At 48.7% G+C, this 25,957-nt stretch overlaps 1 protein-coding gene across 2 annotated transcripts in view; it reads right to left on the minus strand.

The window, feature by feature from the left end:
- Positions 1–1,184: 1,184 nt before the first annotated feature.
- Positions 1,185–25,957, minus strand: part of trpa1b (transient receptor potential cation channel, subfamily A, member 1b) — a 31,069-nt gene continuing 6,296 nt past the window's right edge. The window contains exons 2-28 of one of the 2 annotated variants that reach the window (XM_023794420.1): positions 24,591–24,697; positions 24,166–24,328; positions 20,273–20,448; positions 20,057–20,164; positions 19,861–19,969; positions 19,458–19,603; positions 18,599–18,735; positions 16,068–16,116; positions 15,185–15,284; positions 14,987–15,087; positions 14,478–14,647; positions 14,022–14,186; positions 13,550–13,664; positions 12,807–12,973; positions 12,229–12,319; positions 12,080–12,139; positions 11,435–11,533; positions 11,157–11,227; positions 9,489–9,642; positions 9,115–9,201; positions 8,571–8,740; positions 7,627–7,756; positions 7,195–7,377; positions 7,045–7,113; positions 4,191–4,295; positions 3,262–3,377; positions 1,185–2,200 (exon numbers count right to left, since the gene is read on the minus strand). In XM_023794420.1, coding sequence (XP_023650188.1) covers positions 2,005–2,200; positions 3,262–3,377; positions 4,191–4,295; positions 7,045–7,113; positions 7,195–7,377; positions 7,627–7,756; positions 8,571–8,740; positions 9,115–9,201; positions 9,489–9,642; positions 11,157–11,227; positions 11,435–11,533; positions 12,080–12,139; positions 12,229–12,319; positions 12,807–12,973; positions 13,550–13,664; positions 14,022–14,186; positions 14,478–14,647; positions 14,987–15,087; positions 15,185–15,284; positions 16,068–16,116; positions 18,599–18,735; positions 19,458–19,603; positions 19,861–19,969; positions 20,057–20,164; positions 20,273–20,448; positions 24,166–24,328; positions 24,591–24,686 — 3,333 coding nt within the window. In that variant the 5' untranslated portion in view covers positions 24,687–24,697 and the 3' untranslated portion in view covers positions 1,185–2,004. Of the gene's footprint in view, positions 2,201–3,261; positions 3,378–4,190; positions 4,296–7,044; positions 7,114–7,194; positions 7,378–7,626; positions 7,757–8,570; positions 8,741–9,114; positions 9,205–9,488; positions 9,643–11,156; positions 11,228–11,434; positions 11,534–12,079; positions 12,140–12,228; positions 12,320–12,806; positions 12,974–13,549; positions 13,665–14,021; positions 14,187–14,477; positions 14,648–14,986; positions 15,088–15,184; positions 15,285–16,067; positions 16,117–18,598; positions 18,736–19,457; positions 19,604–19,860; positions 19,970–20,056; positions 20,165–20,272; positions 20,449–24,165; positions 24,329–24,590; positions 24,698–25,957 lie in introns of both variants that reach the window. The other variant, XM_023794419.1, reaches the window with a different exon arrangement.

Here is a 25,957-nt window from a genome sequence, read left to right on the forward strand (position 1 = left end):
GCTCGCAGCGGCCAAAGCCGGCTGTTACCAGTGATCTTCACCCATGGGAAAATGAAGTGCCGCGTCTGGACGGATCTGGACGGGTAATGTGGGCCGGGACGGATCCCCGACAGATGTGGCTTCCGTGGCTTATTTTTTTCTTTTACATCACTTGCTTCAAAAGCCGGCGTTGAAAGCCCTCAGCCCATCTGCAGGAGCCGTGCCAAGGGTTCAATGCCGTGGGAATAAAGGGTGAAACCGCACACAGCGGCGGGGGGGAAACCCGAGGCCCCGTCCGTGCCCCCTCAGAACCTGCACGGGGGGCAGCTCGGGCTGAGAGGGCGAGCTGGGGGCCCATGTGGGCCCTCGCTGGGTTTTACAGGGCAATACAACCTTTAGTGCTGCAGATGTTTCTCTCTAGACGTATTTCACAGGATTTATTTTAGTGCCATTCCAGGGAAAATCCAATAACACAAAACCTGTCGAACTGATTGCATTTATTCAAAAGATTGTAGTTTTTGGGGTGGTGTGGGATAAAGATGAGTGAAATGCAGCCATAAAGATGCACGGTTCGCCCATTCCTGCCTAACGTTTGGTGTAAGAGATATGCCAGCTTGGTTAATGGCCCGCTAATGCTAAAAAACAATTAAATAGCTAAGGGTCATTAGCTAGCGGCCCCCGTCCCATGGTGAGTCACACGGCCGGCTCCGAGGCAGCCCGCAGGTGCGTGGTGATATTCTATCCCGGCCATGAATGGCAGTGCTTGCACTGTGAAATTGTCATTACATCTGATCAATGAGTTTCATTTAATGTCACGTCCTCTTCATGGGAATTTCAGCATGATGTTTTAGACCGACGGGCAAACTATCTGGGCCTCATAATGAATTAGAATTATGCTTACTCTGCTCAGCAGTCTGAAACGCATGAATTTGCCATTTCCCAGGGTAGATCCCAGCACGCAGTTGGAGCTTAGCTACATGCTAATTCTGTTGCCGTGGCGATCCCGCCCTGAGTTATCACAGTTATTAATTAGTTCTCTATGGTGGTCCAGGCCGCATAAGCCGTCTTTATGAATCTTCCAAGGATGAACTTCACATCCTTCCATAATGCTGACCTGTCAAAGCACCTCCATTAAAATGTTCAATTTATTCATTCCTGTGCCGAACACAGAGCACTTCTTTTGAAAAATAAATGTAAAGGCTAAATGAAGGACATTTAATTTATTTTTTAAATGAATAAGTTTCACACTGGCGTTTTTCTACAGACTGTCAGTTACCTCACCCCACACTCCGATTCGTGTGATATTAGCCCGTTGCACACTGAGAGAGGTTTCTGAAGGATAGAATGAGATTTCGAAGGCACATTCATTTCGCTGAACCTACAAATAAAATACAGAACTACGGCTAAAACATGATGATTAACAGGAGTAACATCACAGACAATAAGCGCTGTCAGTAATTAGCTATGATAATGGAGCAAGTAACATCCAAACGTGCGAGAACATGAAACGTAAAAAGAGTCTGTCTGATTTCCAGTTTTTCCTTAATAAGCTCCAGCTTCACAGGGTTACACAGCTTAGCAGATGAGGGGTGAATCTATAGCCAGTTGTAGATCCCAGCTCTGTATGATAAATAGTAAAGCTACTGAGCTATTATCAAACATCACTCTGGACTGGGGGGTGGGGGTGTAAGGTCATGATCCTGATCGTGAGTCTAAAGCGCTAAAACACCCCACCCCCCCTCAGCTTTACAGACGCCACACGAATTCAGGAACAGGAGACATGCGTCACTAAACAAACAAGGCGACAGACTGACACACATTGTTACGACTTAATATAACATTATTATTCGGTAATCTGGGCTGCGGGGACCAAAGAAGACTTTCAGGCGATGGCCGAACGGCGCGATTTTCTAGGTGTCTGTTGCAAACATTCAGCCTAAGGGCGTCACTAGGGGGCAGCAATGTAGATACAGCCATCGGACGCGCTTCTGGGGACAGAGGCGAGCTCCAGCCACATGGCTGCGGCTACTTCTTTCTGGTGACGGCCTTCACCAGAGGCACCCAGCGGCTCCTGGCGCATGCCAGCTGGGCCGCGGGGGGGGGCACCGGGCTCAGCTGAGGGCCGTCGTGCTCCTCGGCTTCGGAGGTGATCTCCATCTTCTGGATGACGAGCTTCAGAAGGTTGTGCTGCTTCTCCAGGATGGTAGAGATCTCCTTCAGCCTGGTAAAGACAGCCAGCTGAGGCATCTTTGGGATCATAACCCAGCTATGTTTACACCCTGTCGCCAGGTTTAAACGGCCTTAAGCGCCCTGGTGCTACATCAGCTGTTAATTACTCCACTTTCACATGACTCCAGGAGACGACCATCAGTCTGCAGTCATAACACCCCCATGTGGTCTGTACAGAACGAGCACCCACCCAAATCTGTCCCCGTATGACTGTACTTTATCATCACTCTGCCTTGATTAACTTTAATGCTGCTTTGATTTATAGTCTTTGACTCTGTCTTTGTAATAGATGTTAAAATAAATAATGCACGAGCAGGTGCCTTCCTGCAGAGGTCTGTGGAAAAGCATTGCAGGTTTTCACCTCTTCTCCTGGGTTTAATTAGCCAAAATTAACAGCACACATTGCAAAGTTATTGATATTTACCTCTTGGAGACCACACACCATAATTAAGGAAATACATTTTTTGTCAACAGCTCCGTTTTGGTTTACAGTGAAAAAGGAATCATTGATACGGGAGGATTTTTTTACAGGGTACCGCCAAAGGATGGTGAATTTGTACATGTGAACACTAGAGGGCGTTGTCGGCATTGTCTATCGGGCCCTGAGCAAATCGGGCGATGACATTTATCGTTTTTTTTTTCTTCTTGCTATTGCATGGTTATATTCACGTCTTTAGCCTTTTTGTGACATTTTGGTGCTGGAAGTCAGAGCATGTCCCACATTGACAGGAGGGGGAGTGAAAATCTGATATCCACTGATGCTACGCCAGTAGGTAATGTTGTAGCAGGACATTAGTGGTCCAGCTCCCAGATCTCCTCAAGATGCTGCTTGAGCAATTACAAAACCCAAATCACTCTGGAATGAAGACGCAAGTCTAAATAAGCTCATTAAACGTGCAAACAAGTCACACAGGGTGGACAGGGTTCTACTTAGACCTTTCTGCTTAAGTAAAGCAGTTAAATCTGCTTTTTAAATGTTTTCTTACAGAGCAAGTGCAAAGGAGTGCAGCCAAAAAAATAAAGAGGAAAGTATGGATGGGTTGCAGCCTGTACCTGTGCTTCTGCTTCTGCACCTCGTGCTCCAGGGGGGTCAGCTGCTCAGTGCTGCTGGACAGCCGGGCTCGTGCCTTGGGAGGTCCCTTATCAGACAGCAAGTTCAGAAGGCTGGTCTGTTTGAGGGGGCGAGAGGAGGCCCGGGAGCCAGTGAGAATCGCTCGGACCCCCTGAGCTGGGAGTATTATGGAGTGCAGGCTTTTAGAAACGCTTAGGAGGGATTTCAGGCCCAGAATGGGGTAGAGATGATGAACTCAAATAACTACCTCATTAATTAGTTTGGATTATAACCCACTGCAGGTTTAAAACATTAACCAGCAGGGTTCTTTATTAAAATGTCTGAATGTAAAACACCAGATTGTATATTTTAAGATTTACTCAAAGTTATACTATATAGACTTTTCTTATTGTGTCAGGGGGAAGGGCAGGTGTCCCCTGCCTCATGTGATAGACTGGCATCCTGTCCAGGGTGTCCCCTGTCTCATGTGATAGACTGGCATCCGGTCCAGGGTGTCCCCTGTCTCATGCCCTGTGATGGACTGGCATCCTGTCCAGGGTGTTCCCTACCTCATGTGATAGACTGGCATCCTGTCCAGGGTGTTCCCTACCTCATGTGATAGACTGGCATCCTGTCCAGGGTGTCCCCTGTCTCATGCCCTGTGATGGACTGGCATCCTGTCCAGGGTGTCCCCTGCCTCATGCCCTGTGATCGACTGGCATCCTGTCCAGGGTGTCCCCTGCCTCATGCCCTGTGATGGACTGGCATCCCACCCAGAGTGTCTCCCACCTTGTGCCCTGAACTTGTTGGGACAAGCAGCAGGCTCACAGGGATCCTGTCTATCTTCAGTGGTCACTTCAGATGGATGGATGTATACTACTGCAGCTGAATGTACTTCATTAGACCAGCACCAGTGAGCAAAGCCACAAACCTTTTTGCCGCAGATTCTATTTGGATACAAAGTGAGGGCTTCGTGGTCCACACGCTTCATGAACCAGTACGGCAGCTTCTCCTCCAAACTGGTGTGTAGCTCAATCTATCGAACATGATGGAAAACATTTCCTATCTGCCTCACATTTTTAATACATTTCATAGATGTGAACAGTGTGGACATCATGGACAGTGTGGGTGGTTTAAATTAGGAAGTTCTCAAATTTTTGGTTTCCACAGACCGGTTTACACTGTATGATTGAGGTAGGGCGGTGGGGGGGGGGGGGGGGGGGGGGGAGGGGGAGTAGATGTGCAAGTAGATTGACCGGCAGTTTCTTAAGTTTTTTTCAGATGAGTTCAGAAAGCTTGAGGATGAGGAGTCATAAAAATATATAGTTCATATTTATAAATACAGAGTTCGTGGAATGCTGACTACAGACAGGTACCTTTGGAACCCCCTAATGTGGATGACACAGACAGTGTGGATAGTGTGGATGGTGTGGACAGTGAAATAGGAGTGGACATTGTAGACAGTGTAAATGATGTGGACAGTGAAGATGGTGTAGGTGGTGTGGATAGTGTGGACACTGTGGATGGTTTGTAGAATGTGGATGTTGTGGACAGTGAAGATGGTTTGGAGAATGTGGATTGTGTACACAATGTAGATGGTGTGGACAGTAAAGGTAGTGTGGAGAGTGTGGATGGTGTGGACAGTGAAATAGGTGTGAACTTTGTGGACAGTGTAAATGATGTGGACAGTGAAGCTGGTGTGTACAGTGTGGATGGTGTGGACAGTGAAGATGTTGTAGATGGTGTGGATAGTGTGGATAGTGTGGACACTGAGGATAGTGTGTGGATGTTTTGGACAGTGAAGATAGTTTGGAGAATGTGGATTGTGTAGACAGTTTAGATGGTGTAGACGGTGTGGAGAGTGTGAATAATGTAAATGGCATAGATGGGGTGGACAGTAAAAACTGTGTGGAGAGTGTAGATGGTGTGGAGAATATTGATGGTGTGGACAGTGAATGGTGTAAAGAGTATTGATGGTGTGGACAGTGGATGGTGTAGAGAGTATTGATGGTGTGGACAGTGGATGGTGTAGAGAGTATTGATGGTGTGGACAGTGGATGGTGTAGAGAGTATTGTTGGTGTGGACAGTGGATGGTGTAGAGAGTATTGATGGTGTGGACAGTGGATGGTGTAGAGAGTATTGATGGTGTGGACAGTGGATGGTGTGGATGGTGTAGAGAGTATTGATGGTGTGGACAGTGGATGGTGTAGAGAGTATTGATGGTGTGGACAGTGGATGGTGTAGAGAGTATTGTTGGTGTGGACAGTGGATGGTGTAGAGAGTATTGATGGTGTGGACAGTGGATGGTGTAGTGAGTATTGATGGTGTGGACAGTGGAAGGTGTAGAGAGTATTGATGGTGTGGACAGTGGATTGTGTGGATGGTGTAGAGAGTATTGATGGTGTGGACAGTGGATGGTGTAGAGAGTATTGTTGGTGTGGACAGTGGATGGTGTAGAGAGTATTGATGGTGTGGACAGTGGATGGTGTAGTGAGTTTTGATGGTGTGGACAGTGGAAGGTGTAGAGAGTATTGATGGTGTGGACAGTGGATGGTGTGGATGGTGTAGAGAGTATTGATGGTGTGGACAGTGGATGGTGTAGAGAGTATTGATGGTGTGAACAGTGGATGGTGTGGATGGTGTAGAGAGTATTGATGGTGTGGACAGTGGATGGTGTAGAGAGTATTGATGGTGTGGACAGTGGATGGTGTAGAGAGTATTGATGGTGTGGACAGTGGATGGTGTAGAGAGTATTGATGGTGTGGACAGTGGATGGTGTAGAGAGTATTGATGGTGTGGACAGTGGATGGTGTGGATGGTGTAGAGAGTATTGATGGTGTGGACAGTGGATGGTGTAGAGAGTATTGATGGTGTGGACAGTGGATGGTGTAGAGAGTATTGATGGTGTGGACAGTGGATGGTGTGGATGGTGTAGAGAGTATTGTTGGTGTGGACAGTGGATGGTGTAGAGAGTATTGATGGTGTGGACAGTGGATGGTGTAGTGAGTATTGATGGTGTGGACAGTGGAAGGTGTAGAGAGTATTGATGGTGTGGACAGTGGATTGTGTGGATGGTGTAGAGAGTATTGATGGTGTGGACAGTGGATGGTGTAGAGAGTATTGTTGGTGTGGACAGTGGATGGTGTAGAGAGTATTGATGGTGTGGACAGTGGATGGTGTAGTGAGTTTTGATGGTGTGGACAGTGGAAGGTGTAGAGAGTATTGATGGTGTGGACAGTGGATGGTGTGGATGGTGTAGAGAGTATTGATGGTGTGGACAGTGGATGGTGTAGAGAGTATTGATGGTGTGAACAGTGGATGGTGTGGATGGTGTAGAGAGTATTGATGGTGTGGACAGTGGATGGTGTAGAGAGTATTGATGGTGTGGACAGTGGATGGTGTAGAGAGTATTGATGGTGTGGACAGTGGATGGTGTAGAGAGTATTGATGGTGTGGACAGTGGATGGTGTAGAGAGTATTGATGGTGTGGACAGTGGATGGTGTGGATGGTGTAGAGAGTATTGATGGTGTGGACAGTGGATGGTGTAGAGAGTATTGATGGTGTGAACAGTGGATGGTGTGGATGGTGTAGAGAGTATTGATGGTGTGGACAGTGGATGGTGTAGAGAGTATTGATGGTGTGGACAGTGGATGGTGTAGAGAGTATTGATGGTGTGGACAGTGGAAGGTGTAGAGAGTATTGATGGTGTGGACAGTGGATGGTGTGGATGGTGTAGAGAGTATTGATGGTGTGGACAGTGGATGGTGTGGATGGCCCCCTGACCTGCATAGCAATGCGCTTGAGGGCCGCATTCCTCTGCACCTCCGCGATGTCCCCAACCGCCAGACCTATCTGGAAACAGCGTGCAGCAGCATGAGCCTAGAGACCCTTCGCATCACCTCTCTGCATCACGTAGATGAGGGAATGGCTCACCAGCAAGTTCATGAGAAGAATCGGCATGAGAAGAATGAACCAAACCAAGATGGCGTACGTCAAAAAAGGAAAGCAGAGATTCCCACTTAAATAGGGCTCCAGGAAGTTCTCCCGATAGTTCAGCTCTCCCACCATCATGATGAAGGTCTGCATCACCGAGAGGTCCAGCCTATTGAAATTATCCTGGAAAAAAAGCATCCAAAATGAACGTATTGGAAGTGGCAGGATGCAGGGGCATGCAGAAGCAAGGGGGCCTTCTGTTATGTGCTTGGGCTGGACCCTTAATGGGAATTGTGTGAAATACCCAGATGAACACATTGTTTACAGATGTGAAGCCATGCTTGGCTGACAGTCCAGTGAGACAGTCCAAATTAGCAACTCGTGCTGTTGAGCATGGGTGCCTCGGGGTGGCTGGGGACAGAGGCGATGTACCTGACCAAGCATGAGCGAGTAGAAGGCCAGGGCGAAGGCCAGCAACAGGAAGAAGAAGAGCATGATGATGCGGATGAGGGTGCTCATGATTTCCCCGAACATGACCACGTAGATCCCGAAATGTTCAAATCTGCTCCATGGGAGGGAGGGGAGGAGGAGGGAGGGGAGGAGGAGGGAGGGGAGGAGGAGGGAGCATCTTCACTCAGAGATACACACCTCAAGGTGCTTTGGAAATCTTAACGTGTCTACAGCGCAAGCACATGGCTTTTCAACACTGACAAGGTGAATAATCTCCATCCCAAATAAACTCAGGGACTTCTGACGGTCAGGAAGTTTTTTAATGCTGACTCTTTAAAAAAAGAAGAGTTTTACTCATAGGGGGAATTCACAGGAGGATATATTTTATGGGCTGACTATCCTTATGTGGACAGTTTATGCGTACACACACACACACAGGTTTGTAATGATATCTATCTCCATTCATTTCTATGGGGAAAACTCTAATCCCAACATGACGACCTTAACCCCTATCCAGCCCTAACCTTAACCATAAAGAACCAAACAAAGTACAAGACTTTTGGCATTTTTAGTTTTTTGATTGCATTCACAGATCTTTGAGAGGACCTGAAAAAACGGGGACATTTGGTTCCCACAATGTAATATAAACCCAATCCACACACACACACACACACACACAAACAGGAATAAGTTTTTGTTGGTTTGTCCAAAGTTGCTGTAATATCTGCTAATGAAGCCTTCAAATATTGAGTTTACCAGCAGGAACATTTCTGAAAATTAGGTTTTTTTAAGTTACAATAAATATTAAAAAAAGCAGATTTTCGGCAAAACAGATCTTAAGAAACATTCGAGCTCATAAAATATTAAGCTAGGACAGTGCATATGCACTGATAAACACCCGCAGAGACACGGAGAGATACTCGCACCTCTGCAGATAGAGCAGGAAGTTGACCCAAGAGAAGAAGACGGCCCAGGCTCCGGCCTGCCAGGACCAGGAGGTCGGAAGGTTCATCAACAGAGGGATCACAAAGATGAGCGAAGAGACGGCCGCACCCCAGTCCAGGGAGTTGGACACGTCCCTGAAGTAGCTGAGGCGCTTTGGGAAAGAGGGTGCAGAGTCAGCTGCATCATCCCCGCTGTAAAGACCCACGGGCCAGCGTTGGGTTTATATAACGTTCAGATGATTTTTCTGCTGTGATGCTTCTCTGTCGGCTCAGAATGTAGTTTCATTTCTCTTTGGAGTGTAGTAATAAATTTTAAGGCCGACAAACAAAAAACGACTCCATCCCGAGCTACATGATGATGAAATGAAAGAGTAAATGGACATACATTTCTTAAGGAGTGTCTGATAAACACGAGGCACACTCTGCTTAGACGTGTCTGGCGGAGCCTCAGAACTCTGGGCTGGTTTTGGGTTTCTGTAATCTTCTCCGGAGGGAGAGGGTGGAGATGGACCCGCATCAGCCCTACCTGCTGCAGCACCTGGACCAGCTCCTTGACCATGGTGTAGAGGTTCATGGCCAGAACCAGGAACATGCAGACTGTCAGGATGTAGCTCTGCTGCAGGAGGAGGTCAACATTTCAGGGGCATTTCATGTGAAACACGGGAGAATCACGCTGATGCACATCACTCTGTCCATCATTCCTCTCTCCATATTCATGTTTCATTTTTAAACTTACATAGCTTGTAAAATTATCTGCAAACATACCAGAATTATTTCACCTGAATAGTTTTCAGACAGAATCAGGATGTTGGGGAGTTAAACCATGGGGAGAGGGGGTGGCAGTGATCTCTCTGTGAAGTGAGGAAGAGGCTGTTCATGTCGGGGTGAAGGGCATCTCACCTTCTCCAGGGAGTTGGACTCCATGTGCAGAGTCGTGCCATTGGCTGTGATGTTGCAGGCCGGCCTCAACGTCACGATGACATGGGAAAGAGGCAGCAGGCCTAGCGAGTAGATGGTCAGGTTCAGGATGTGGGCTTTGCTGCCATAGGCATTCCTGGAGGAAGCGGAGGATGAGGAAGAGAGGGAGACTCAGCGGAGATCCCAAATCACACTGACGTCACCCTCATCATGAAGATTTCATTTCCAGAGATAGACCAGGGCTGGAAACAGATCTGACTCTAACACAAAAATCAAGGAAGCGGTCTGGCAAGGAGGAAAAATCCACTTGAGTTTGGGAATAATAATTTGGAGAAAAAGAGAGAAATAAACATACCTAGAGGGGTACAATAGCAAACTATGGTCCAGCAGAAGTGGGCTTACTGGCCAGGGCGGTCTTTGCCACAGCTAACGGTCCAGCAGAAGTGGGCTTAATGGCCAGGGCGGTCTTTGCCACAGCTAATGGTCCAGCAGAAGTGGGCTTACTGGCCAGGGCGGTCTTTGCCACAGCTAACGATCCAGCAGAACTGGGCTTACTGGCCAGGGCGGTCTTTGCCACAGCTAACGGTCCAGCAGAAGTGGGCTTACAGGCCAGGGCGGTCTTTGCCACAGCTAACGGTCCAGCAGAAGTGGGCTTACTGGCCAGGGTGGTCTTTCTCACAGCTAACGGTCCAGCAGAAGTGGGCTTACTGGCCAAGGTGGTCATTCTCACAGCTAACGGTCCAGCAGAAGTGGGCTTACTGGCCAAGGTGGTCATTCTCACAGCTAACGGTCCAGCAGAAGTGGGCTTACTGGCCAGGGCGGTCTTTGCCACAGCTAACAGTCCAGCTGAAGTGGGCTTACTGGCCAAGGTGGTCATTCTCACAGCTAATGGTCCAGCAGAAGTGGGCTTATACAGTAGGCCTGGGCAGTCTTTGCCACAGCTAACAGTCCAGCAGAAGTGGGCTACAGGCCAGGGCAGTCTTTGCCACAGCTAACAGTCCAGCAGAAGTGGGCTTACTGGCCAGGGCAGTCTTTGCCACAGCTAACAGTCCAGCAGAAGTGGGCTTACTGGCCAAGGTGGTCATTCTCACAGCTAACGGTCCAGCAGAAATGGACTTACTGCCCAGGGCAGTCTTTGCCACAGCTAACAGTCCAGCAGAAGTGGGCTTACTGGCCAGGGCAGTCTTTGCCACAGCTAACAGTCCAGCAGAAGTGGGCTTACTGGCCAGGGCAGTCTTTGCCACAGCTAACAGTCCAGCAGAAGTGGGCTTACTGGCCAAGGTGGTCATTCTCACAGCTAACGGTCCAGCAGAAATGGACTTACTGCCCAGGGCAGTCTTTGCCACAGCTAACAGTCCAGCAGAAGTGGGCTTATAGGCCTGGGCAGTCTTTGTCACAGCTAACAGTCTAGCAGAAATGGGCTTACTAGCCAGAGTGGTTTTTGCTACAGCTAACGGTCCAACAGAAGTGTGCTTAGTGGCCAAGGTGATCTTTCTCACAGCTACCAGTCCACCGTGTGTCAGCCGTGCACGTAAACACGGATGTGTCTGTACTCCTCTCTGTACACAGAGAGAACACCATCATGATGTTTTAGATAAATGTGGCCACCAGCATTATCTGTTCACCAGAAAGTTGCCTTGATAGACTCACCATTTCATTTCCAGATACTTCTTACACACAGGATGGGTGAGGAGCTCAATGCGGTTATACTGCACCATGGCCTTTAAAACACCAAGGGGGAGAAGATCAGCCAGTGACTGGTGACACCAGACTGGATCTATCATTGTAAACTCTTCCTGGCTCACTTCCTACCTCTATTTCTACCACTATTGTATCTAGATATCTGACAATAACCCTAGTCATCAGTACTGCATCATCACTCTCCAGAAAGACCTTGTTTTTAACTCATGAGTAGAGCATATACATACATTGAGTGCAGCAAGAGGTTGAACTGTGTTTCCCTCATCCTTTTGCAACTTCTTAAACATCTTTATGGGCAGCTGAAGCCAACTGAAGTTGTATGTAATCTGTTGGGGTTGAGGAGAGATTAATTTGGGTGGGTGAAATCCTGAATAAGCAATACCAGTAGGATGAACACTCATCAGGATTTGGTTCCGACAGTCCGGTTTTCCAGCCCTCTTTCTGGATGGCTGTTGGGTGTTCTCCATTTAGCCCCCTTGTCCCCTTTTTTCCCTCCCCCCTACCCACCTCTCTGTCAACAGCTAGTGCCATTCTCTCCCGCCTTCGGCTCCACAAAAAAAATACCCGCATACACATACTACAGAAGCCGAAAACCGCCATGCTTGCAATATATTGCGAATATATTAAATAATGTTGATATCTCAATAAATGTACTGTTCTCAGCTTCTGTCATTTGTTTATAATCCTACCCCCATCAAAAACTTTTCATGGGTGGCCTCCTTTCTGAGTCAGTACTCATTTTCTGGACACAGGTATCCTCCTTATTAGACTCATGCCGGTGGTAACTTCAAGTACCAAGCAGCAGGCTGTTTTGGAGGCGTCTGAATGGTGTGAGGTGTTATAATGTCGAATGACTTCCAAATGTAACTCACTTTGTACTCAGAGCTGTTGACATCGTCTTCAGATTCCTTAATACACTGGTCCAGCAGATACTGAGCGAAACAGAACATGGTTTTTCCAAACATGAATCATCATGCAGATGTAAATGTGAGCCTGAACACTTAAGTGTTAAAAGACAAACCTTGAAGGACTCTGGGAGGAGCTCTATCATCTCCAGAATAACGCATCGATTACTGGATCTAGGATTGTAGGTCTTCAGTGCCTCTTCACTCCTGAAACAGCAGCAGACTTATGGGAGTTTTACTTAAACGAAAATGTTATAAGGGCAGAAGGAAAACGGACTGGTTCAGAGAAATAACCAATCACATTGTAGAGGAGGTGAGTCCAAACTAGAAGAGGTGGGACCAACCAATCAGATGTTTTGGTCCCACTTCCTCTAGTTGCATGGACCTACCTCCTCTACAATCTGATAGGTTATCTGTCTGAACCAGAACACCTTTGTGTAAGTAAAACTCCCATGAGCCAGCAGCAGGTCATTGTCAGTACTAATTTCACAGTGTTTTCATATAAGCTGTGCATTTTCCTGTCATTCTTGCGTTTTTGGCTGTCTAGTTAGCTCTCCTTTCATCTAGTGCTCCTATACGGAAATGTCCTTCTTATATCAATCCAGAAGTTCAGCATCAGACATCACATCAGGCATTGGGATGTCCTGGCCACCATTATGGACAGCTTCTAATCAGTACATGAGGTTCCACTGACCTCTCACACTCTATAACAGCGTTGACCACCTCCTTTCTACCATATTTTAGTGCTTCGTGGAAGAAGGTGGCGTCATTGTTCGTGAAGGTGACTTTGGCGCCCCGGTTCAGCAGCAATTTCACGGCAGAGGCGTGACCCTCCTTCGCCGCCACGTGCAGAGCTGTGTTCTTTTGCACAAGAGCAGATAGTCCAGTGTTTAGCAGATTTCTGGCACGCTTAGCGTTTGTGGGGAGTTTAGAAACACAGGGCCCACTCCCTTAAGAGACCCCCCCCCCCTACACACACACACAGCTTCGGGGACATCAAATACCACTGCATGATTTGGCCCCTACCCTCAGTTTTTATAAAAGCTCATATATTTAAAAGAGAGATTTTTACCCTGACTACAATGAATTTTTAAAACAAAATGTAAACTATAAACAGATATTCATTGCAGTGTGTAAACAACAGAGGCGGACATTTCAGGTCCAGAAAGTAAAAATCCGAACCAGGATTTTGTTTCAGCCAACCAGTTGAGTACTTTGTGACTGTGATTCAACTGCTTTGTATTTTTACTTTCTGGACCTGAAATGTCCACCTATGGTAAATAAACCCCATGAGGAAGCCAGAAAAGGATTCAATAGTGTTTTGCATTTGTTCTTTCTAAAATGCACACACCATAGTTCAAACATTTTGCAAATACTTATTCACAAAGATACAGATAATCAATGCTCCATATTAATGTCTGAAGTCACTGCCCTCACCCCATCCTCGTCCGGCTTGTCCAGCAGCTTCAGGTTGGCCCCCAGGAGCAGGTTCATGGTCTTGGTGTAGCCCTCTGCCGCCGCGTGATGCAAACACGTCCAGCCCGTGTAGTCACTGCAGGGCCGAACCACACAGCACCATCTCTATGCTGTACACAGCGTCACACACACACCCGTCTCCCTCAGCGAGTCATCCTTTCGTCAGAGATGGGCCGTGAACCCCCTCATGAGACCACGAAGGGTCATGGCGCCCCCCTGCTGGCAGAAACTACTATTTACACTGTAAGTGAGCCCACCCCCATACCCATCCCAGAATAAAGTCCATGTTCCCCTCTCCCATCCTCATACGATGTGAACCAGTTTGGCCTTGGGAGGCTTCGCAGAGAGCTGATATGACGTTCTGTCCATGAGGTGTAGGGTATGTGCATGGGGGAGGAAGGTTAGGGCTAAGGGTGTGTGCGGGCCTGTAGACCTGTGGAAGAGCGCCCCCTTCCTCAGTAGGAGCTCCACCACTTTGGCGTGGCCGCCACGGGACGCCAGGTGCAGGGGGGTCAGCCCTTTCTGGTCGCCCTCATTGAGAAGCCTGGAGTCCATCATGCCCTCCAGTAGTCTGTGGCACGTGTTGATCCGCCCATACCTGCGGGGGAGCGACAGACATGCTACAGGAAAGCCCTCAGAAGGGCACGGGGTCCTCCTTACGGTCATGATGTCACGGCGCACATGCTGGTCTATCGGTCACATCATGCCGTTCCAGGTTAATAGGCAATTAAAAAAGCCAAAACTCATTTTTAACCAATTCCCAAATCATATATGCGCTTAATACCTGCTGTCCTTATATAGAGACGTGAGAGTTTGAGTTATGGTCTCCGTGGCATTGGCAGATTAAACAAATGGGGTCGTGTGCAGAGACAGAACCGGCGGCGCTCACTGAGCTGCGAAATGAAGGGCCGACTTCTTGTCCCGGGATTTGTGGCACACGGACGCGTCCAGCCCCAGCATGCTCTTGACGCTGTCGAGGGTGCCAAGACGGCAGGCGTAATGGAGGGGCGTGCAGCCCTCGGCGTCCTCGTCAGCCAGCAGCATGCGCACATTGTCCAGCTGCAATGACAAGGTACCGGTCACTGGCAGGACAGGAACGCAGGCCCCTGGAAGACCTGTAGGGGGCGCTATAAATTAAGACTGCAAGCGAAAGGGGCTACATCTCTGTGGTGATTTCACATACACGTTTATTGATTGAAAATGACTAATTTGTTTATAATCACCATAAAAGGCCCTGTCCGCTGTGTGCAAACACCATCATTTATTCCCAGGGGGTGTGACAGCCTCATTAAGTGTTAGAGCTATGGAGGGAGTCTCCCCCCCCCCCACTTTATCTGATAGTCTGCATGTGACTCAGCACCTTCTTCCGCCTCTAAGGGTGAGGGTTTGAAACGTCACCTGGAGCACATCTTCTGAAAGGTTCTTCAAGCCCTTGGGCTGCAGAACCACAAGGTGCAGAAAGTTCCTGCCGAATCTGTCCTTCATCTTCATATCGGCGCCTGAAAATGTCAGACAGGAGATACAGGTGAGCTCAGGCACTGCCCCCTCCGGTCGGTGGGTCAAATGTGGGCGGGGCTGACCCCACACCGCACTCACCTCTGGAGAGCAGGAGTGCCACACACCTCCAGGCACTGCAGCTGGTGGCCAGTAGCAGGGCCGAATGACCCTTACAGTCCACACGGTTCACATCCGCACCCTGCCGGGGCACAACAACACACGGTTAATGCATTATGTGGAGTGAGGATGCATATTATGGGATGGCCACATGGACAGTGAGTGTGACACGGCTGGTGGGGCTCACTGGGGGGGGGGGGGGGTTGTTTCGTTTCACATCAGCACTGATGTCTGCCTGTGCTTCATCAGTGACATCATCACCCTTAAATGCGGCTGCGTCGTCATGCAAGTAGACATTTCTGAGTCTGCAGACACCTCCTGACTGCCCATGTGACCATCACGCTATGACCACCAGCAGAAAAGACCAGCCGCCAGTCTAATCTAGTCAGCATGATCCCGTATTTGGCGAGCAATATGTGACGTAGTGAGTGATGTAATACTGCAAAAAGCGACGGCAGGGACAGACGCTTAAGGGAGGTAATTACATCCAAATGATGATGTGGTCTGATCAGGTTAAACGTGTCTGGCGGATTTACACTTTCTCCCCGTGAGCAATCAAGTAGGGAAGACACGTCTGAAAGCGTCTGCCCTCTGGGCACAGGGCGTGTTATTTATCTGTACAGTATCCTCATCCAATCAGATTCCATCTAATTCAATTCACTGGTCCAATTTTATTCTTCAGTTTTCCCCAAGACCATAAATGCCAGTTCACATTACTAATAATGCCAGCGACAGACTTCCCGTGCTTCCTCCAAACTGCAAATGTTGCCCATGTTTTTTGTCCTTTCTATGAGAAAATAATGGGCGGTAATATTGTTATACCACAAATGATTTATACTACATAACACAAACTGCGGAGGGTTACCTTTGAAATGAGTAACGCTGCCAGCTCAGCATAGTCAAATATCATCGTCCTGCATGGAGAAAGCCAGCAAACATGCAATGAGCCTTCAGCTGACAACAAAAACAGCAGATACAGTGCAGTGGGTACTCTACTACCATACAGTGTAGTGACCCTGCAGTGGGTACTCTACTACCATACAGTGTAGTGACCCTGCAGTGGCTATTCTACTACGACACTGTGTAGTGACACTACAGTGGGTACTGTATTACCATACAGTGCAGTGAAACTGTAGTGGGTACTCCACTATCACAAAGTGTAGTGACACTGCAGTGGGCACTCTGCTACTCTACTGTGTAATCAGACTGGTCACTAAGCTATTACAAATTAGCAAGTTTGGTGTTATATGTGGGTTTTCTACACACAGCCTTACAAACAAACATGTACACAATCAAAGCAATACATGCACATACTGAGCCACACACACACGCGCACACACACACACACGCACACGCGCACACACACATGCACACACACACACGTTGTATTCATATCATTGAGGGGACCATCCATTCATTTCTATGTGAAAAACCCTAATCCCAGCAACGACACCCTTAACCCTTATCCAGCCCTAACCTTAACCATAAACAACCAAACAAAATACAAGACTTTTGTCATTTTTAGTTTTTTGATTGCAGTTACAGATTTTTCTAAAATTGAGTGGTCCTCACAACATCAAGATAACAGGTTTTTATCACATTGTGCACACAGACGCAAACACACACACACACACACACACACACACACACACCCTATTTGGTTCTGTTAAGCTAATGGATATTATGATTGCTTACTGTTCAGAATGAAACAGGTGGGCCTGTAAATGATATATTTGATTTATCACCACATCATAAAGCTATTTTACGAAATATCACATTAACACATTTCCTGTAAAAAAAAACATACTGAGACATTTCCCAAAAAAAAGTGTTTCAGGCAAGGAAGTAGAAGTGATGCAGAAAACTCATTTCTCTGATTATTTTAATGCACAGGAGGACTAAATGGTGATTCTCCCTCGAGGTGTGTCTGCGTATGACGGACCTGCGCAGGGACGTGTGCTCGGGGCCGTCAGTGTGTCTGCGTATGACGGACCTGCGCAGGGACGTGTGCTCGGGGCCGTCAGTGTGTCTGCGTTTCACAGACCTGTGCTAGGGCATCTGTGCAATGGCCGTCAGTACGACTGCGTGTGACAGACCTGTGCAGGGGCGTCTGCTCGGGGCCATCAGTCTGTCTGCATATGACAGACCTGTGCAGGGGCGTCTGTTTGGGGCTGTCAGTGTGTTACTGTGTGTGACAGACCTGTGCAGGGGCGTCTGTTTGGGGCCGTCAGTGTGTTACTATGTGTGACAGACCTGTACAGGGGCGTCTGTTTGGGGCCGTCAGTCTGTCTGCGTATGACAGACCTGTGCAGGGGCGTCTGCTCAGGGCCGTCAGTGTGTCTGTGTGACAGACCTGTGCCTCGGAGTCTGCTTGAGGCCGTCAGTCTGTCTGCGTTTCACAGACCTGTGTAGGGGTGTTTGCTTGGGCCGTCAGTGTGTTACTGTGTGTGACAGACCTGTGCAGGGGCGTCTGCTTGAGCCGTCAGTGTGTCTGTGTGTCAGACCTGTGTAGGGGCGTCTGGTTGAGCCATCAGTGTGTTACTGTGTGTGTCAGACCTGTGTAGGGGCGTCTGTTTGGGGCCGTCAGTGTGTTACTGTGTGTGTCAGACCTGTGTATGGGCGTCTGTTTGGGGCCGTCAGTGTGTTACTGTGTGTGACAGACCTGTGTAGGGGCGTCTGTTTGGGGCCGTCAGTGTGTTACTGTGTGTGACAGACCTGTGCAGGGGCGTCTGCTTGAGCCGTCAGTGTGTCTGTGTGTCAGACCTGTGTAGGGGCGTCTGTTTGGGGCCGTCAGTGTGTTACTGTGTGTGTCAGACCTGTGTATGGGCGTCTGTTTGGGGCCGTCAGTGTGTTACTGTGTGTGACAGACCTGTGTAGGGGCGTCTGTTTGGGGCCGTCAGTGTGTTACTGTGTGTGACAGACCTGTGTAGGGGCGTCTGTTTGGGGCCGTCAGTGTGTTACTGTGTGTGTCAGACCTGTGTAGGGGCGTCTGTTTGGGGCCGTCAGTGTGTTACTGTGTGTGACAGACCTGTGTAGGGGCGTCTGGTTGGGCCCGTCAGTGTGTTACTGTGTGTGACAGACCTGTGTAGGGGCGTCTGGTTGGGGCCGTCAGTGTGTTACTGTGTGTGACAGACCTGTGTAGGGGCGTCTGGTTGGGGCCGTCAGTGTGTTACTGTGTGTGACAGACCTGTGTAGGGGCGTCTGCTTGAGCCGTCAGTGTGTCTGCGTGTGTCAGACCTGTGTAGGGGCGTCTGGTTGGGGCCGTCAGTGTGTTACTGTGTGTGACAGACCTGTGTAGGGGCGTCTGGTTGGGGCCGTCAGTGTGTTACTGTGTGTGTCAGACCTGTGTAGGGGCGTCTGGTTGGGGCCGTCAGTGTGTTACTGTGTGTGTCAGACCTGTGTAGCGGCGTCTGGTTGGCGCCATCAGTGATGTTGATGATATCCTCCACCTTGCCGTAACTGGCCAGCATCAGCTCCACAGCCTCCTTCGCACCCTGGGTGCAGGCGAAATGCAGGGCCGTGGATTTGTCGCACTACCGAAAGACAGACAGACGCGGAATTGTAACATCAACTGCAGAGTCAACCAAAAATATACAGAGAGAGATGGGAACAAAAGGAATATGGAGCTGGGCCCTTTTTCTGGATCTCTGGAGCAATGACACAAACCCCACATGAACTCAGCCTGTGAGACCAACACTGACTACTGCCTCGGAGCTCCGAGTCCCATGGTGTACTGTAAGTGAATGTCATTCATCCCAGTGAAGCTATCAGTCACTGTTCCTCCTCTTGATGGTGCCTATTTTGCTCTGGTTGCTTTGCATTTTGCGCTAGATGGTGCATTTAAAACAGAAAAGAAATCATCTTTGTAAAGTGATATCTAAAGAAGTCTTTCTTTCTTTCCGAGTCCATGCCGCTATCTGATTTGTGTGTGGTTTCAGAATACTGTGAATTTGGCTGACTGGGAACATTTTTGCATAATGAGCAAACTCTGCTTGGCCTTTGGTTATACATAACCTGAAAACCTTGAGTATAAAGGTTCAGAAAAACTCATCTACGCATTGGCCTTTTGTGCTACATATATTTATCAAAATATCTCAACAAGGCATTCTGTTAATTATATATCTTTTTTGTAAACAATCTTGCATGAATGATAATAGAAAATTATCAGACAAAAGTCATAAAAAGTGTGGTTTGGTATTGAAGTGTTCTCCAGAGTTCGGTGTGAAGATGAAAGCTTAGTGGAATAAAGATTTACCTGCCGAAGGTCGATTCTGGCCCCTTTGGCGATACAGAATTTGATGACATCAATGTTTCCGCCATGTACGGCGAGGTGGAGAGGGCTGTTGTTTGATTTGTCCAAGTAGTTGATTTGTGCTTCTATGGTGTAGCCCAACCTTTCCCCTAAGGGGTTGTCACACAAAACTGATCAGCTAAGGAAATCCATCCTGTTCCTGAAACGTCAACCCCCCCCCCCCCCCCCGGTGAAGAGAACAAGCCAGCACAGGAGAGGGCACAGAAACTGCGTGAGCGACTCAGAATTCTGACTATGTATTATGCATTATCTAAGTGATTAGAACGCATACTTCCTAAATACCCACGAGAGAGGAAATTGTGAAAATTGTGGAGGGATAAACGCCAGGGGGTGAGTAAGCTCATACCCTGTCTGAGCACCAGCTCCATGGCCTTCCTGGCCCCCGCGAATGCTGCGGCGTGGATAGCGTAGTGGCCCAGTTTGTTCTGCTTGCACAGAGCGGCGTCATGTTTGAACTGCGAGGAGAAACACACACAAAAGTTCAAGGCTGCTCAGGCATCCCTTCCCTCCTTTATAACCCGAGAAGCCCCAACCAGACTCACCAGGCTGCTGAGGGCCTCACAGTTGTCCATGGAGCAGGCCAGCATGACTGGCGTGTTCCCCAGCTCCCCCTCCAGGTTGGCGTCAGTATTGCGATGGGACAGCAGCCGCTGTGTGGAAATAGCAGACACTTTCAGAAACTCACCCTCGTGGATTTGTGTTTATTTTAGCCATGTGCCTGACTAACATGTTGGAAGGTTGGGCAGAAGGGGACTCACGTTGACGAGGTTGTGGTGCCGCAGGCTGACGGCCAGGTGCAGGGGGGACATGAGCGCAGCGTCGAGCACGTTTGGGTCAGCCCCTAGCTCCAGCAGGGTCCCACACACCTCCAGCTGGTTCTTCTCCACTGCCCAGTGCAGCGCGGTCTTCCCCTCAAAGTCCTGGGCATTCAGTGCTGAAATGAGGGTGTAAATGTTGATTTATTTATTTTTATATAGTGCCTTTTTACAACAGAGTTGTCCCGAGGGGCTTTACATGGATGTGTTGTGAAACATTACAACATCATTAGAGAGAGTAATACAATCCAATGATAACGCCAGCTAGTACCCCTACAGGACAAGGTACAGCCTTTGGGGTGGTTCTCAGGACAGGGTACAGCCTTTGGGGGTGGTTCTCAAGACAGGGTACATCCTTTGGGGTCACTGTCAGGACAGGGTACAGCCTTTGGGGTGATTCTCAAGACAGGGTACGCCCCTTTGGGGTGGCTATCAGGACAGGGTACGCCCTTTTGGGGTGGCTATTAGGACAGGGTACGCCCTTTTGGGGTGGCTATCAGGACAGGGTACGCCCTTTTGGGGTGGCTATCAGGACAGGGTACGCCCCTTTGGGGTGGCTATCAGGACAGGGTACGCCCTTTTGGGGTGGCTATCAGGATAGGGTACGCCCTTTTGGGGTGGCTATCAGGACAGGGTACGCCCTTTTGGGGTGGCTATCAGGACAGGGTACGTCCTTTTGGGGTGGCTATCAGGACAGGGTCCTGGGTATGACAAACTGCAGCCAGCCCTGCAAGCGGTCCTCCAACTTGCAGGGAAAAATTTTAGGGGTTGGTGAGGGATTGGCACTTCAGCCACTTCACGATGGTTCTCAGGACAGGGTACACCCTTTGGGGTCACTGTCAGGACAGGGTACACCCTTTGGGGTAGCTGTCAGGACAGGGTACGCCCTTTTGGGGTGGCTATCAGGACAGGTATGACGTTAAGCTGCAGTCGGCAGTTTTTTAAGGGTTGGTGGAGAGACTGGCACCATAAAACAACTCACAACAGCTCGGTCTAATCAGACACAATACTCTTCCACTCTCCACGGGAGAAGCTCTGCTGAAGCTACCAGGAAGGCTGCACGCATCATGAAGGGAATGGGGGAAAGCCTTCAGGAGCCTCATCCTCGCAAGAGTCGAAACTGTCGGAGATCTAGTAAGGTCAGGCCTGTTGGTGATTGCGGCTAGTATGATGCTGAGGCTTCGCCTGCTGCATGGTGACACTTGGGTCCCAGTTTGAGGTGGCCCATCCGGGTAGGCGCATGGAACGTCTTGTCTCTCCAGCAATATGGTCATCTTCCTCTGCTGTCAGGGGAGCTTCGTAAATTCCACATTTCGGTGGTGGCACTCTCTGAGGTACACAGACCAGGGGGTGGCCAGATCTCTGTAGGTGGGTATACTTACTTTTGGTCTGGTTGGTCTGATGGCTACCACACTCAGGGAGTAGCTGCTGTTGCAGCGGATCGGCTTCTCCCGATGGTAACTGATGTCACTCCTTTCAACAAGCGTATTATGACACTCAGGCTAAGGCATTCCTTGAGTGTCTTGACTGTTGTCTCAGTGTATGCTCCAACTGCAATGAGTGATGTCTCGTTGAGGGAGACATTTTACTCGCAACACTGCTCAGTGGATAATGGTTGCCCATGAGGTGACACCCCTCTGGTCATGGATGACTTCAATGTGACCACTGACACTGACAGGGTTGGCTATGGGGATTGTATCGGTCCCTATGGGTCTGGAGACCAGGTGAGAGTGCCTCCATGTTCCTTGACTTTGTGAAAAGTCAGGAGCTGAGCTGCATTGTTGGACTTGGTACTCCAATACTGGTGGTTCGACAAAGGAGATTGATCACATCCTTGTGGTCAGACGCTGAAGGCTCCTGCAGAATTGCAGGATCTACAGAAGTGCCCAGTTTATGAATTCTGACCACAGACATGTTTTTGTTACTCTAAAGATTCAGCTTAGATCCAGTAGGCTACTACCTACTAGAAGAATGAGGCTGGACTCCAAGATCAAACTGTTTCTAATGAGATTGTGTGAGGAACTTGCACTTCTCACTGAGATTGCACGGGTGGTGAATCAGCTGGGGGTAGGAAAGGCCACAAGCATCTGTGGTATCTGGGGTGGACGTCCCCAGGATGGTGGTAAGGCTGTCCTCCTGGCATTGCAGGCTATCTTTGCTTCCATTTAGGAGTCAGGCGTCTTCCAAACCGACTGACTTGTGGTCCCTATTTGGAAATGGAACGGTGATCGCCTGGTTTGCGGCAATTACTGGGGGATAACACTGCTCTCAATGCTGGGTAAAGTCCTTGCTAGGGTAATCCTTATCAGGATCCATGATCACTTGCTCGCCTATCAGCAACCGCAGCGGTCTGGTTTTATGCCTAAGATGTCTACCATCAAACGCATCCTGACACTGAGGGTTCTAATGAAGCACAAGTGCAAATATTGGCAGTGGTTTTTTGAAGCCTTTTTTGATTTGTGTAAAGCGTTTGACTCAATTGATTGAGCTGCCCTGTGAGACATCCTGAGACCTTGCAGGACCCCCCCGAAGTTGATGGATGTCATGGCCGGCCTGTACACTGGTACTGAGTGCTGTGCAGAGTGGAGGGAGAAACTCCACGTTCTTCCCAGTTGATTCTGGGGTTCACCGGGGGTGTGCTCTTTCTCCAACTCAGTGCTTGTATGGAGTGGGTGTTGGGCAGTGGCGTGGCGTCCAGCAGTTGTGAGGCTTCTGTTGGTGAGATTTACTAACCTTGACTTTTCCGACCATGCTGTGATCTTAGCAGAGCCAATGCAGGCTCTGATCGGGGCTCTCAAGAGACTGAGAGAGGACTCTGAGTGTATGGGATTGCAGGTATCCTGAATAAAGACTAAGATCTAGGCCTTTATTGAGTTCTTAGACACAACTATCAGTAATGTCTATCTGCGGGGAGAATGTCGACCTCGTCCAGAGATTTACTTACCTCAGCAGCGACATTCATGTCTTTGGTGACTCTACCTATGAATTCAGCAGATGAATTGGGAAAGCTTGAGGGGGTCATGAGGTCGCTGAAAAGGAGTGTGTGGCGCTCCCGAGGATGAAGGTCCAAGTCTTTAGAGTCGTGGTGTTCCCTGTCTTGCTGTATGGCTGTGAGATATGAACACTACCCAGTGAGCTGGGATGAAGACTGGACTCCTTTGGTACTGTATCTCTTCGGGGAATCCATGGGTATCGCTGGTTTGACTTTGTGTTGCTAGAGGAGACCCAAATGAGGCACATTACCTGCATTTTGAGGAAGCATCAGTTACAGCACTACGGCCATGTGGTGCATTTCCCTGAGGGTGATTCGGCTTGCAGGATCCTCATTGCTGAGGACCCAAGTGGCTGGACCAGGCTGAGAGAATGCCAGGTAACACCTGGTTGCGGCAAATGGATGGCCATTTCTGCAGTGTGGGACTAGACCATGTGTCTGCCTGGAAGTTCGCCAGTCGAGATCCCAAGGAGTTTTACCGTGTGGTGAACCGGCTTCGAGCTGCATCAGCGCATGCTCCCCAGCCTGACCTGACCTGTCAGGATAGGGTATGCCCTTCTGGGGTAGTTCTTAGGACAGGGTACACCTTATTGGGTGTTTCTCAGCACAGGATACACCCTATGGGGTGTTTCTCGGGACAAGGTAAACATTATAGGGTCGTTCTCAGGACAGGCTATGCCCTTTGAGGTGTTTCTCAGGACAGGGTACATCCTCAGGGTCAGTTGAAGAGGGGGTAAAACTAACTTTAGGTTTAGGTCTCCTGAAAAAGTCACAAAACAGACTCGAGATCACCAAGCTGAGCCAGCGGTGGCATTGTCACAGTGACTTTTATGCAGGGTCTCACCCTCGGGGCCGGTTGCGTGTGCAAGGAACTGGATGACAGGAGGAATTCCCGCGGAGGTGGCATAGTGCAGGGGGGTAGCACCAGACTCATCTCGGGCACACAGGGACCCTGGCCGGCTTCTCCAGAATGTCTCCAGAAGCTCCGTGTTGCCTTGGAGAGCTGCCTGGAATGATGAGCAATTGACAGAGGGGTGGGAGAGTGGTGGGGGAGCAGGGTCCGTTAAAGTATATTAAACATCAAATTAAATCACATACAAGCTCTGGAGTCACAGAGCTACAAGCTGGCACGAACTTGTGCTGCATGCTGATTTCATCCCTTTCAGAGATTGCTTTTGCTTTGCTGGATTTTGTAAATGTCTGAGAAGAACATGCCTCCCCCCCCCCCCCAATGAAGATAACAGATGCTAAGGGGGCAGCAGGTCTCACTTCAAACACAGCTGTGAAATCCAGCGTGGCATTCTCCTCGTCCATCACGCACTTGTAGGAGCCGCTGTGCTTTGACTGCTGCTCCGTCAGAAGCATCCCCTCTCTCGCTGTGGACAAAAAGCGTCACAAACGGAAAGCTTGTACAGAGCTTCAGATCACGCACACCTCCTATTTGATACAGGATGCATTAATATATTACATTTTAAATTCTGAATATCTCTTTCAGTTAAAATCCCAATTAGAATAAGCTAAGTACTTTAAGTTTGAGTTTGTCTGAGAACAATACGGAACGGACACCGGATGTCATTACTGAGAATAAGCACACATTTAAGTGTAATGAGGCTTTTAATGTTGAGGCTTCCCTGTTAAGGAAAAGCAATTACTCGGCAGCAGCTGGATTTTCTTGTGTCTCACTCCGCTGGGATGGCCCCCTTCGGGACGGTTTGATGGGCCTTGGCCACTGAGGAACCAAAGACCAAGTACAGAGAGAGAGTGTGGCTATGTCGCATTACGGTGACCGCTAAAATATCTGTTGGATGAACCAAAAAACCAAGCACAGAGAGAGAGTGTAACTACATCGCATTACGGTGACCGCTAAAATATCTCATCTAGATGAACCCAAAGACCAAGTACAGAGAGCAAGAGAGAGATCGTGGCTACATCGCATTACGGTAACCGCTAAAATATCTCAGTTAGACGGACCAATCAAGCAAGCACAGAGAGAGAGCATGGATACGTCACAATCCAGTGACCGCTATAATATCTCAGCTAGAAGGACTCTAAAACCAAGCACAGAGAGAGTACATTACGCATTACGATGACCGCTAAAATATCTAAAGTGCCAAGAAGCTCTGGAGGGTATAGTGTGATCCAACATGGCCTGGGTTTGTTCATTATAACGCTTGCCATGTTTTTCTCTGTTGTGATAGCCTAAAATATGGATATGTTTGTAGACTGACATTAGGGAATCATCCGGAAATACAGTATGACGTTTGAAATTCTGATAGATGGAACCTGCATGGCTCAGGGACAATTAACAGTTTCAGACAGATTTTCGAGTTCACAGGTCCCTGCTCTAAATTGGTGCTTGGGATAATGGCTTCTGGAAGATTCCTTTTAAGGGATTTTAGGTCTGGAGATGATCTAACTGAGTGATGGTCATCTCCATTATCAAATAATCCTATTTAGAGGAAGACAAGCCTGATTTTCATGCTCTTCAAAGTTTTCATGTTTATATTTTATACACCAGCTAACATTTTTGACAGAGAATAGATTGAAGACGTGTCAGTCATCACTCAATGTGTCAGTCATCACTCAATGTGACAGTCATCACTCAATGTGACAGTCATCACTCAATGTGACAGTCA

This window comes from Paramormyrops kingsleyae, chromosome 15 (assembly GCF_048594095.1).
Source record: "Paramormyrops kingsleyae isolate MSU_618 chromosome 15, PKINGS_0.4, whole genome shotgun sequence".
In the NCBI taxonomy this organism is placed as follows: Eukaryota; Metazoa; Chordata; class Actinopteri; order Osteoglossiformes; family Mormyridae; genus Paramormyrops; species Paramormyrops kingsleyae.